Source organism: Cetorhinus maximus, chromosome 16 (genome assembly GCF_964194155.1).
Source record: "Cetorhinus maximus chromosome 16, sCetMax3.hap1.1, whole genome shotgun sequence".
Classification (NCBI taxonomy): Eukaryota; Metazoa; Chordata; class Chondrichthyes; order Lamniformes; family Cetorhinidae; genus Cetorhinus; species Cetorhinus maximus.
In genome coordinates this window covers 36,138,187-36,152,618 of record NC_135894.1, presented here as the reverse complement: position 1 = coordinate 36,152,618, position 14,432 = coordinate 36,138,187, and the positions used below count along the sequence as shown (strand labels likewise).

At 45.7% G+C, this 14,432-nt stretch overlaps 1 protein-coding gene across 1 annotated transcript in view; it reads right to left on the bottom strand.

Annotated features, from left to right (window-relative positions):
• The window catches only part of LOC144691508 (sodium/potassium-transporting ATPase subunit alpha), a 42,986-nt gene extending 36,117 nt beyond the window's left edge, over positions 1-6,869 (bottom strand). The window contains exon 1 of the mRNA XM_078559651.1: positions 6,722-6,869. Within this exon, the coding sequence (XP_078415777.1) occupies positions 6,722-6,733 (12 nt within the window). The 5' untranslated portion in view covers positions 6,734-6,869. The remainder of the gene's footprint in view (positions 1-6,721) is intronic.
• Positions 6,870-14,432: the final 7,563 nt, after the last annotated feature.

Here is a 14,432-nt window from a genome sequence, read left to right as displayed (position 1 = left end):
TAACCTCAAACCCACATTCCTGCCTACCCCCGATAACCTTTCACCCCCTTGTTAATCAATAATCTATCTAGCTCTGCCTTAAAAATGTTCAAAGACTCTGCTTCCACCACCTTTTGAGGAAGAGAAAAAATAGAATGTATCAGAAAAGATTTCTCCTCATCTGTCTTAACTGAGCAACCCCTTATTTTTAAAGTGACCCCTAGTTCTAGATTCTCCCACAAGAGGAATCATTCTCCCCACATCCATCCTTTCAAGGCCCCTCAGGATCTTAAAGGTTTCAATTAAGTCACCTCTTACTCTAAATTCCAGTGGATACAAGCCTAACCTGTCCAGCCTTTCCTCACAAGACAACCCATCCATTTCTTGTATTAGTCTCGTAAACGTTCTCTGAGCTGCTTCTTATGCATTGACATCTTTCTTTAAAAAAGACCAGTGCTCTACACAATACTCTAGATGTGGTCTCACCAGTGCCCTGTACATCAAAGGTATAACCTCCCTACTTTTGTAATCAATTCCCCTCACAATAAACGATAACATTCTATTAGCTTCCCTAATTACCTGCTGTACCTGCACACTAATATTTTGTGATTCATGCACTAGGACACCCAGATCCCTCTGAATCTCTCACCATTTGGATAACAAGCTGCTTTTTTATTCCTCCCGCCAAAATGAACAATTTCATATTTGCCCACATTATACTTCATTTGCTAGATCTTTGCCCACTCATTCACCCTATCTATGTCACTTTGTAGCCTCCTTAGGACCTCTTCACAATTTACTTTCCTATCTTTGTGTCATCAGCAAATTTAGCCACCATTCCTTTGGTCCCTTCATCCAAGTCATTTCTATAAGTCGTAAAAAGCTGAGGCCCCAGCACTGATCCCTGTGGCACACCACTCATCACATCCTGCCAATGAGAAAAAGACCCATTTATGCCAACTCTCTACTTCTTGTTAGCTGGCCAATCTTCTATCCATGCCAATATGTTACCCACTACACCATGAGGTTTTGTTTTCTGCAATAACCTTTGATGTGGAACTTAATCAAATGCCTTCTGGAAATCTAAGTACAGTACATCCACTGGTTCCCCTTTATCCTGGTTGGTCACTCAAAGAATGATACCCTGGGGTTAACAACATCACATTCATGGGAGGGATTAAAAATTAGTTCTCTTTTGCTCTGGAAAAGCTGAGGATTGTACTTTCTCACTGTCAAATTAGAATTTATGCATGTGTTTGTCACAGTAATATTCAAAAGCAAGCTTAGGCTTGTTTCACACAGGCAAATTGGGATTTTTTTTCCCCTGAACAACTTCTTGGGTTTAGGCCAGAGGCTGCATTTGGTTTTGAAATCCTGCTGCTGAACAGATCTGGAATGTCGGTGATTGATTGTTAGTCAATAGTGAAGGCCATCTGGACAAATCACAGTCAAGATTTACTGGCCCTTGGTGGGTAGAAGGTAGTTATTCAAAATGATACCAGGGTTTAAAGGGTTAAATTATGACGACAGGTTGCAGACAACGCTCAGTTAAGAGGCACAATAAGCTGTGTAGATGACAAGAGGAGGTGAAAGAGATATTAGATAAGAAAAGCAAGTAGGAAAACTATGGCAGATCAGAGTTAAATATGGAAAGTGACAAGCCATCCACTTTGGATCTCAAGAAAATATGCTGATTTGATTATCCAGTGGTGGAGATTTGGACCTGTGGAGAAGCAAAAGGGGTTAAGTGTCCACATATACAAATCACTAAAAGCTATTGAATAGGAACACTTAATCAAAAAGGTTAATGGAATGCTGGCCTTGATTTAAAGAGGACGGTTAGTCAAAAGTGAAGGCTATCTAGACAAATCACAGGAAAGATATACTGGCCTTGGAGGGGCAGAAGGAGGTTATTTAGAATGATACCAGGGTTTAAAAGGTTAAATCATGATGACAGGTTGCATAAATTTGGCTTGTATTCTATTGACTTTAAGCGGTCATGATGTGGTCAAGCGGAGGTGTTTAAAATGATCAAGGCATTCAACAGGGTAAACATTGAGAAACGAGTACGAGAACTCAGAATGAATAGGCACAATTTTAAAAACTAGAATTAGTGCATTTAGAAGTGCAATTAGGGAGCACCTTTACATACAAATGCTACTGTAAATCCAAAACTCTCACCCTAAAAGGCTGAGGATTCTGGGTCAATTAAAATTTTCAGAGTAGATTTTTCTGGGTTAAGGGTAACAAGGAATATGGAGCAAAGGCACATGAATGAAGTTGAGGTTCAAATCAGCAACGATCAAGCTGAAAAGCAAAACAGGGTAAAAGAGCTGAATGGCCTATTCCTGCTTTTAACGTCTCAGAGTCACGTTAAGGCTGCAAAACTAAAGACTCAAGTTATTTTTATGTTATTGGTTTATCAGTGTACAAAAGTAAATTATATTTTGCATCTCTTACTTCGCATTGTTATCTGTTCACGCGATTCAGAGGCTGGTGGAGTTATAAAAAAGTTTAAAGAATATTGCAGGAAAAAGATATTAAAACTTAAGAGCTGGTCTCCTGGAAAAAGAAATGGAGGGAAAAAGGCGGCTTTTTTCTTCCGCTCAGACAAAGAAACTTGATTCAGCGATTGTTCATCATATTACCACATCAGACCCTCAGAAGTTGCAGGATGACAGCTTTCAAAGCCATTACCAGAAGCAATCCTTTCAAATTCCATTCAGTCTTACACACAGCCATCACCACATCTGCACCATGTTTGAAATACAGGGAGAATTTCGCTATAATCCCTCTGCCCACACTCCTCCTAAATGGGCTCCTAATCAATGCCGCTGAATATCATGAAATGATGGGGATTGTATAGAACCATGATTTGCATGACTTACCTCTAACCCAATAAAATTCGCTTCATTTTTAGGAGCAAGAGTTGAAAATATTTTCTAAGTTGCTAACAGAATGGTTGTACAGGAATGGTATGGCAATAATTAGTTGGATTTTTATCTAAAATGAAGTGCAAGTCCTTTGCTCCCATTGAAATTATGTTGCTGAAAAGACGGACATGTCACTGAAGCTTTTTGTCCTGCTCTCATCAGGACAAACACAAGAATGCTAAATTTCAAACAATCACAACAATTTACACACAGTAGAGAAGGGGGCTGATTGGTTGGCAAGTCGACTCTGATTGGCCAAGGCATTGCCATGGAGAAAGCAACAGGGGGGCTATAAGCTCCCAAGTTCCCTGGTAATTTGAAAAGGCAGAAGCCTTAAACATTTTTCTTTTGTTTTCACTGAAGGGAATCCTGCGTATGAATGTATGTTGCTTCTAGCTAGCTTAAATGACATCACAGGTTTGACCAATTATCTTAAATTAGTTGTTAGTATAACTATTAACACACTCAGGATTGTTCAGCAGTATTACCTAATCGCAGATTCACAACTAAAATAGGTGTTTTATTTTGAGTTTTGGAAGAGCGGACTGGTTGAGTACGGTCTGTACTCTGACTATTACAAACAACTGAAAGAAGATGCAGGAACTCGAGTGCCGGTGCAGTGCCAGGTACGTCCCAGCAATTGGCTAATTGGATCAAACAGCATGTTCCTTCGGTTGTTGGTAACAGGCAGTAAACAGACCATACTCAACCAGCCCATGCTTGCAAAACATGTCTACTGTTAGATGTGATTCCACAATTGGGCAATACCTGAACAATCCTGCGCTAATAGTTACACTAACAACTAATTTAGAATAATCAGTCAAACTCATAACATGGCTCATTTACACTTGCTAGAATCAACATATGCAGGAATCCGTTCTTTACAAACAAAAGGAATATGTTCAAGCCTTGCACCTTTTTTGGATTACCCAGGAGCTCGGGGAGCCTAATTTCCCCTTGCGTTCTCCGTGGCAACACCTCAGACGATCAGTTGACTTGCCAACCAATCGGCACCCTCTCTCCTGTAGTTTAATTATTCTGATCGTTTGAAATTTGGTATTCTTGTGTTTGTCCTGATGAGTGCAGGATGAAAAGCTTCAGTGACATTCAAGCAATATTCAAGTTCTGTACAACCAGGCGACTGTTTTGAAATTATGTTACCACTGTATTTGAATTGTGGCACTGACTATGGTAAGTGTGGAACCAAAAGGCATGAAATAAGAATGCAGTAAAAGCCAAATGGGATAGAGCCTTCATTTTTCAGCCTGGCACACTTTAAAACTAAGTTACAGATCAGAACTCACTATGACTGCTTTAGCGAGCACAATGACATGGGTTTGCTGGAATTAAACTCACGATTTTAGAAATGAAAACAATCAAAGTTACAAAAGGTCAGAACTTCTAAGGACTGGCAATCATAGTTGGGTTGCGACTCTGCTCCTTTTTACTTACTTACCATAGTCGGGAGCTGCACATTTTGCACCCAATGTTCTGGCTTGTGCCTCCTCAGAAAGGTGCAATGCAGCGGGTTCCCGAGTCCTTCAGTCCAGGACAACAGACTCAAAGGAAAGGAGGCCACGGCCCCTTTTTACGATATTAACAGGTGTAAAGTAAGTAAATTTAAAGGTCCCAGCGACTTTGAGAAGCCAGAGAGAAGGCAAGAGTCTAAGGTAAGTGGGTGGGATGGGGGAGGTCGGATGGATCAGGGAGGGTGGGGTAGTCAATTGGATGGCGGGTCAGGGAGGGTAGGGTGGTCAATTGAAGCAGGTAGGATTGGTTGAGGGGGTGGTCAGTCAGAGGAGTAGGATGGATCGGGTAGTCAGTCGGGTGCCGGGATGGTAGTTTGGAGGGGTCAGGAGGGTAGTTGGGGGTTTGGGAGGGTAGTTGGGGGGGTCTGCAATATAGTTACTGAGGGGTTAGAAGTGGTTTTAATTCTTTTAACTTTTCCTAGGTAATTATTCTGCTAAGACAGTCGGAACCATCGGAGTCTCTCATTTAAATTGGAGTATTAGGTGGTTCCCACTGCAGGGTCATGAACCTCCCAGGCAATTCTCATGTAGTCCCTGTGTGGGGGCTTCTGATGGGTCGGGGGTGGTGGTTCCCCCAGTGCATCTTCTGGGGTACCTCCAGGAAAACCCCCTACAGAACGGAAGTTATGGGCAAAGGACAGCACTGATACAGACCACTTCGACCAACAAGTTCATGCCAATGCATCACACGAGCCTCCTTCCATGCTTCATCTAACCCCATTCCCTCCAAAGTGAGGGGAGAAAGAAACATAAACTATGTGTACACCAAAAGACACTTCCCAACTTTGTTTGTTCCATTGGCTATTCCTTTCCCCCATCATGCTTCCTTCTAAATACATCTAATGCTAATTCACCTCAATTACTCCTGAGGTAGCCACTTCCAAATTCACTCTCTGGGTAAAGAAATTGCTCCTAAATTCCCTATGGATTTATTACTGACAATCTTATATTTATGGCCTCTAGTTCTGGCCTCACCCAACAAGTGGAAACACCTTCTGCCTCATCAAACCTTTTCATAATCTTAAAGACCATTATCAGGCTACCCCTCGATCTTCTCTTTTCTGGAAGAAAATGCCCCAGCCTGTTTGATCTTTAATGGTTACAACATCGGTGTTCTGTTACTATAACAAATTTTGCACCTTCTTCTGTGTCTCATATCCTTTTAATAATTTGGAGTTGAGAAATGTTCACAGCACTCCAAGTGTGCACTAAACAAACAAGTTTGACAAAACTCTCTCTTTTGAATTCTATGCAGGCTGAAAATAATCCCAGTGCTTTGCTTGCTTTTTGTTGTGGCCTATTTGTCATTAGTCTTAATGATTTGTGAATCTATCAGTCCACCTCCTACCCCAATCCTTCTGTTCCTCTACCCCATTCAGACACTTATTTTCCAAGGTGCATGTGGCCTTTCCTTATTCTTGCGGCCAAAACGCATTAACTTCACACCTCTATGTTGACTTTCATTTGTCAATTACAGACCTATTCTGCAAGTTTATGAATACCTTCCTGTATTTTGACTAAGTTCTACCCAATATTAACAACACCCTCTAATCAGTGCTATGTAACTGCTCAGTGAACATTGCCCAACTTGTAACACTGGGAAAATATCAAACATTTAAACAGTGTCCCTTTCGTTAAAGACAGTTACACAGGAGACCTACTACCAGTACCCTGCCCCATGTGGTTCAATCATGCTGTTAACAATAGAACTAATTGGACCATTCACTCCCAAACATTCTTACCAATTGTAGCCTTCACAATACAATCACCACCTAATCATAAGCGTGGCACAAAAATACAGTACTCCTCTATCTGGAATGACAATCTGGAAATAAGTTACCTTTCCCTCAGATACTTTGTAACACATAACATTGACATGACACGTTAAACGTGCCTGCTGGTTGTGAGGATGATCCAAGCTTTAGAGGACGCCCAGTGTAACCTGTACCCTTCCCGTCAAAAACCTGATGCTCGTTTAACTGGAGAAACAGTTGTCAGCCTCCCCCGAATTCAGATTGCACTGGCTCCAGAATTAGTAACTTGCAATTCCTCTCGGGGCTATTGTTCCTTCAACTTGATCACAAAAGCAGGGTAGATACACTTGACTCACTTTTACGGTACACAACTTATCCGGCTGCCTGACTTTCAGTGCAATGAATCCTGCCCCATTGCCTCAATTATCCCGCCCGACTCCGGAAACTATCCTGTTGCAGCCCCCCCCCCCCCCCAACCCCAGCCACTTAAACCGGCTCCACACATGCAAACATCGCCTTTACTTACCCCTTTCCCCATTGCTCCTTCGGGTTGCGATCAGATTATAAATAAAGTTTTTTTTAAAAAATAAATGTTAAATAAGCTGAAATGAAATGCTCTTTTTTTCCCCCCCCACACGTGGCCCCCCAAAAAAAAACTTCCTCCACCACCGGAAGCGGATGAAATGTAGCGAAAGCGCGGGTGCCGGCCATTAAATAAACTCTCCACCACCGACCCCGCCCACCGGGGCACGCACCAACCAATGGCAATGCTGCATCCTCCTGCCGACCTGTCAGGTTATCCAATCAGTGGGCGGGCTTGTGCCGCGAGCGGAGGGTGATTGACAGGGCCGCCCCTGTGGAACATTGAGCGAGCCCGCGCCATCGCGAGCCTGGCCTCCAGAGTCTATTGGCGGAGAGACATTAAAACAGCAGATAAAGTATTCATTCAAGCACCAATACTTCCCCGGGGAGGGGGAGAAAGAAACACAAATTATGTGTACACCAAAAGACACTTCCCAACTTTGCATGTTCCATTGGCTTTGAAACTTGCTGGGGGGGGGTGGGGGTGGAAGCAAAGCAAAGCAATGCAAAGCAATATTTTCCACTTGGCGATGCACAACCCACATTCATTCCGGGGCCCAACATACACACAATGTTTGCAATGGCTCCTGTTTCTCTTCAAACTATAACTTAGGCTTGTGTCCCGGTGTCTGGGAGAGGGAGGGGGGTAGCGAGTTTACAGTGAATTGAAAGTCTAGGACTTCAATCCTGAACAGGAAACTAAGACACAAGTTTATGAAGAAATGCGGAGTCCCTTGTAACTCATTCCATTTCAGTATTGTGCAATAACTATAGATTTCTTTTCACGCAATTATGAAACAAGTCTTAGAAATTATCATGTGTTTTAAAAGTCATAAACCAAAATGTTTCAATCCATTTTCTTTGCAATTTCTAGGGAATGGTTAGAAAAAAAAAAAGCCTTTGCCCACGGTGGTAATCGCCATCTCGAAAGAGCATTGGAAATCGAAGCGAGCCTCAAAAATCTCATTGTCAATAGGACTGTAATTAAAGTTCTTAAGAGAATGATTGTCTTTGTTCGCCCTCTGCTGGAAACAGCCCTTTCTGCACAGAATCTATGCAAATCGTTTGATCGCATGCTTTATAGATCAGAGCTCATACAGAGGTAGCTCATACAGAGGTGCCTCACCTGAATATCCACTCTTCATGTTCCTAGACACTGGATAACAACATATTATCTGACTGCTATCAATGTTTTGGTTAAACCCAATCCTGTACTCAGGACCTCACCTATATCTGCAGATACACTTTCCAACATGAGTCACCAGATAGCAATCAGGAAAGGGAAGCTTGAATGATTTATTTTCCCTTTCCCTAGTCCAAGGATGCTGAGACAAATTGTAGTATTGCTAACATCATCCGGAAGATTTGCACAGACCAGGAACTGAAACTGCTGCCTTTGCTGTTCTTTATGGTTTACTGTACACACCGCACGAGAATCGGCAGCGTTAGAGAAGTTACAGCACAAATTTTTGATCTAATCAGACAATAGACAGTTAGAAGCTGAAAAGGAGTTGCTGCCTACATGACGCTCTCACTAGCAAGAATATAGAAATATTAGAAAAAAGTTAGATATCCTCTCTGGAGCATGCTTCAACCCCCGGTATAGTTCAGCCACAGTCACAAACTCCAGTTAACTTGCATATTTCATATTGGTTATTCACTCAGAGTCTTGTAGGAAAGAAAAACCATGGAACTGATTCACATCATGTTTTTTTTAACAAAACAAGCAACACAAACATTCATCAGATGCAGAATGTTGTTTATTTATTCAAACATATGTTCCTCTGTTGAAATCGTCAGTGGGATAATGGTTTGGGATTGGGACTGAAGACATCTATGCTACTGAAAATGAGACTACAGCTGTTACAAACCTTGTGTTTGTTTCATCGTTTTCACATGTTAAATCGAGCTAGGGAAATATATGAAACGGCTAGGCATTTCTAAAACCAATGGATGCCCGTTGTTCCCATTTCCGATTGATGAGGAACAGCACCTCATCTTCCGACTTATAAATGTTCACTAGCAGGGGAGTGAGAGGGGAGGAAGTGCCTGCCAGGATTTTCATGGTGGCTTGAAATCTACTGACTTTTAACAGTTCTGACACTAAACTAACCAGTTGTATAGAGTTGTTGCACACTGGGACTAGTGAATAGCGCAGTACTCATACGTAAGAACATAACATATGAACATAAGAAATAGGAGCAGGAGTAGGCCATTCAAGGGGCCCTTGAGCCTACTCCGCCATCCAATAAGATCATGACTGATCTGATTGTGGCCTTAACTCCACTTTTCTGCTGTTCCCTCATATCCTTGATTCCCTTGCCAATCAAAAATCTGTCTAACTCAGATTGACGCACCAACCAGGAGCAGCACTATTTTCTAAATGGCCCACACTTGACCGTCACTTGACAGGCGCTTGAAAATGTATTCAATGACCCGGCCTCCACTGCTTTCCAGGAAGAGAATCCCAAACACTAATGATCTGCTGAGAGAAGAACTTCCTCCTCATCTCTGTCATAAATGGGGGACCCCTAATTTTTAAACTGTGCCCCCTAGCTCTAGAACTCATGAGAGGAAACATCTAGTAGACAGTGGGTGTGTTCAGCTTTCAGCTGGGACATTAAACAATGTAAAGGACTTGCTGCACAGTAAGTAAACCTGCAACTTAATGCACACTGCTCTCCCGGGGTCTTTCATTTTTAATACAGTTTGAAATTCATTTTTGCTGAAAAGGCATTCAAAACTGTTCTTATTTGTGAAGTTTCAAGCTTGGGGTGTTTGTAAAGTGAAACACATGCTTCTTGGAATGAAATATGTATGCAGTAAACAATATTTAATTAATTTATATAGAATAACTCAGTGTACAGAGAAGGATACACCAAACATCATGGCCAGAATTTTGCCCTTGACAGGTGGGCGGGCCCGACCAACTTGGCGGCGAGCGGGTGGCCGATTGCCACTGCCAAAACGGGCCGTGCCGCTATTTTCTGTGGGTGGGCCAATTAAGGCCCACCCCGCGGGTAAGCGACTCCCGTAGAGGACAGGAAAATAGTCGCGGAGGTGAGCAGCCTCAGACTGCCGGTTCCAATGGGGAACAAGCAGCCTGGAAAAGGGTGGCCAGGCAGCCTGCGAGTCAGTGCACCATGGTCACTCGTGGAGAGAGGGAGGCAGCTGTCAGAGGACAGGAGCGTGAGCAGGAGGAATGGGGCAGGCTGCAGGAGAGGTCAGCGAGTGTGCCCCTTGCTTCTCCGATACATGCCTTGCTGTCCTCCTCCAAGAGGTGTCCAGCCGTTGGGATATATTGAAGCCAGATGATGGAAGGAGGAGGGCCCCCCATGTCACCAGGCAGGCGTGGAGGAGGTTGGTGACGCTATAAGCGCTCATGATGATGTGCGGTGCACAGGCACACAGTGCCGCAAGAGATTCAATGATTTGCTGCACTCTGGAAGGGTGAGTACCATGTCGGCCTTGGCCATTTTACCCAGCAGGTAGCCTTAGCCTTTGAGCACCGCCCCCCCGTCCATGATCATGCTTACATCAGCCTTAGTGGTTGAGGAGAAGATGGGTTCTCCCCACAGCATATGTTGGTGTTTGTCGCATTAGAGTAGTCTGGGGGCAACCTGCAGGGGAGGCAGCTAGACACATACTCAGAACTCCAACACATGTCATATTGATGGTGATGAGATGGTGGAAGGGGAGCCTAAAGGTGTTGTGGCCAAGAGCCATCTGCTGGCCTCGGCGCCGCACCTAGTTGCGCCTCCTTGCAATGGGCGCTAAGACCCATGTGTTATTCAAAGTGATGGACGCCGAATGTGTCCAAGGTGTCCATTGGGGGAGGGGTTCGGGACCAGCTGTACTATCTTCTGGTGACTGATCACCAGTAGTGTGGACAGGAGCCACTGGAGGCCTCAGATGGGCCACTGTGGTTGGGGTGCGGCGTGCGCGTGCAGAGTACATGAGCAATCAGCCCCAATAAATGCTCTTCTCTGTTCTGCAGGGTAAAACTGAACACAATCAGTGGGAGCGCCAGCCAGCGCCTCACGACCTTTGAGGAGCAGGCCATGGAGCTGGGGAGGAGGCAGGCAGCCAGGTCGGCAGGTATCGGCGAGGCTGGGGTTCAGCGGCCAGGTATTTGAGGTCCACAGTCCCATCCACTCTGTCTGCCCACCATCCAAACCACTGATGGTTGCTGCAATCATTAATGCTGCAACACAGCTCATTCACAGACTGAGACACTCTGACGTGTGGGTCATACACAAAAGTCCCTCAGCCCCTTGAGGATTCGCGTCTCCACCACCTTCCAAAGTCACCTTATCCCATTTGTGACCACTATCCCCATGGCCTAACATGCCATGGCATCGCTGCTGCAAAGCCAAAGACTTATTGCATCTTAGGGGGGTTGGAACCTCCACCACCTTTTCAGCCAGTGCGTCCCATATTACTCTGTCCAAAAGGTACTCAGTACCTCAGCTGTGAACCTCATGGCACTCAACTTAAATAAATGCCACCACATTACTCATCCCTGCGCCTTGAGGAAATGTTGCCTTCTGCCCACCCAGTCTATGCCCCTCATAATGGTATGAAGGTCAATAATGTGACCTGTCAATCTCCTGTGCTCCACGGCAAATGTCGCAAGTGTTTGCGATGTTTCCTCATCACCGCAACTATCCAGGCCAGCATGCATCCAGGTCAGGAACCTCTGCACTCTCCCCACTCCAATGGCACATAACGTTCCATGTGGCATTCCTTAGGCCATCTGACCAGCCTGTCTGTATGCGTGTCTAATGTTTGGGCCTCCTCTTGACTCTTTTCCACCCCACCAATGTTTGTCTCCTTAGGGTCTTGAAGGGTGAGTGACTTATGAGGCTGGGGGGGAAAGGGATGAAAGGTGTTACTGACTGTACGCTAACTGATGCACTATCCTTGTTGTTAATTTCAGCATCACCACCGCATGGCCGCGCCCATAGATACCGCAGCCCCCCCTCCACACCTAGCCGACGGTGGGCCCAAGACGTGCAACTTGCGTCACATCATTTCAGCCAGCCAGGCACCAGCGCAGACACAAACACCTCGGTGGGAAATTTACCGTCGGCTAGTGTCCCGGGTTACAGTGGAGAGGGCTCTTCACAATCGCTGGAGGAGATGGTAGAGACAGAGAGTGCTGATGGCGCCAGCAGCCGGAGGACTGCAGGGGACCAGGCACATGCTGAGTCCGGCACTGATGATGTGCCTCTGGAGTTGTCACCAATGCAGCAGCTGCAGGACAAGCAGCAGGAATCGCGTTTGCATCTGGCAGGGTTGCATGAGGGTGTGCTTCAGTTGGTCTCTGTGGTGGAGGAGTCCAGGCAGAGTGCACATGAAGGCATGAACCTCAAGACAGAGCTTCAGGCTTCCTCCACTGAGAGATTGGCGACTCTCATGGAGAGGGGGTTCGATCAGATGGAGAATCTTCTGATTGGGTCACGCTCTGACCTGCAAGCCGTCACAATGGTACTGGCCACGGGTGGTCATTCCCAATGTGGGAGATGTTGTGGGCACCAAGCGTCGGCGCTCGGTGCCCATGCATGTGCGGTGAGCAAGGAGGTAGATTTGGACCTCAGGTCGGAGCAGCAGCTGCCTGCCGTCGCTGCGAGCTCCTCTCATGGTGCTCTGGATGAGGGCAGCAGCTCCTCCACCCCTCTGCCAGTCAACGTTGCTTCCGTTGAGGCTGCGACAACTGGGGAGGTGCCAGTTCAGGAGCTGGCCGCTCCCTCCCAGGCGGGGCCATCACAGGCTCCATGGGCCAGAGGACGCCTGCCAAGGTCATCAACGCCAACAGAACAGCAGAGCCAGCAGGCTGTCTCACAAGCTTTAAGGGCTTTAACGAGGCCTTTAATTATTGGTGGGTGCGCGTCCCGCTGCTGTGCGCGCCCGCTGACCGAAATATCACGATGCCGCACGCTGATGTCGGGACGCTCGCGCGCCATTTTAAGCACTGACGTGCGGGCTCCACCACCCGCCCGTCAGCCAGAAAATTCTGCCCCATAGCTTCTCTCCCCTTGGGTTGTTAATTGAGATTTATAGTAAAGTTGCAAGTTGAAAACTTCCATATGAAGGTGGGAGGGATGGATTTCCCAGTGGCAATGTTGAATTGCTAAGGAAGCTGTTTTAAACAATGTGACTGCTTTCTGGAACAGCTACCATAATTCTTACCATCAACCTATTTTACAGATACAATATTTTAGTGCAGAACAGATCATGGACATCAATTTTTAAGTTGAAGACAGTGCAGTGGTTCAGGAGCTGATTTTACTGCTGGCATCCACCAGTCAGCCAACCCAACTACTATAGCAAGAGTTAAATAGTTACTGTGAATGAGTTCTTTTCCACATTTCTCTCACTGGCAGGAATGACTCCCGTTAATGTGTCAGTGTCAGCAGGATATTCAGCTCTTGTGTCCAAACCTGTCGTCACCTGACATTTGTATTTTGCAATAAAGTCATATGAGGAGAGGAGAGCAATGGGCCAGATTTAACCATAGAAATGAGGTGAGGCTAACAATGCTCACGGTTATTTAAATCGGACAGCAACTTCTGGTGAAATTGAGCTTGATTGACAGTTAATTGTTAAGGCGAGGGGTTTGCGAGCTCCTCACCTTGGCCCTTGCTTTGAAAATTGTGGGATGTTTTTGAGGTGTGGGAAGATTGACACACCATCCAGGAGCACTATTTTCGAAACCTGATCTGGCCCTGACAGCTGCTCCTTGGCAATATTAGTCTGGGGGCAGCCTTAATTGCTTTCAGAGTGGGACTTCCACCAACATAGGAGAGGAAGCCCTGCCCTAGAGAGCTGCAGTCCCAGCAGTGTCAGACTTGAACAGTGGCCACTGCTGAGGCTACAGGCAGCCCCTGAGGAAAGAGACTGATGGAGCCCGGAGTTAAAGGTAAATCTGAGATTTTGGACCGGCCTGGCTGTTGGACCCAGGAAGGGGGTAGGGGGCCAAGTTTCAGAGGCTGGTGGGGAGGGTTAAAGGGGGGAGTACAATCTTGGAGGCGGTGCCTCCAATGGACACAGGGAACCCCCTGCCTGGGAACTGGGCTACCCGCCTTGCCTCAGCCTTCTCCTGCTGCACGTAAAATTGCAGTGCAGGCCCCACTCCTCCCCCACCCCTCCCTACCAATTAAGGTTGCCCCCAGTGTAATATTGCTCCACAGCAGCTAGGCTTTGGGCGGTGGGCTGACAACAGACTTTTTGGTTCGGGGAGGCACGGGGCATACAGTGACGTGTAAAATCCATCCCTTTGTTTCTTATCATTTTCTTTTAATTCCATCTTTCTTTCTGTAGCTGTTTTGACATTTAATTCAATATTTAACTAACATTTTGTTCACCACTGAGAACAAAATTCAGCCCATTGGATCGTGAATTTCCCAATCTGTATACCCCAGTACCACACCACAATATTTAAATACACTATCAGGATAAACAATTGATAGATTTTATTAGTTGTTTATTACTCTCTCAGACCCCATGGGCTGGAATTTCAAATGCCTGTCAGGGTGAGGTCAGGTGCAGGCCATTTTGAAAATAGCACTCCTGGATGGTGTGTCAACAGTCCGCCACCTCCAGCACACCCTTCAATTTTCAAAGCGACGGTAGGTCAGGGGTGGGTGGGAAAG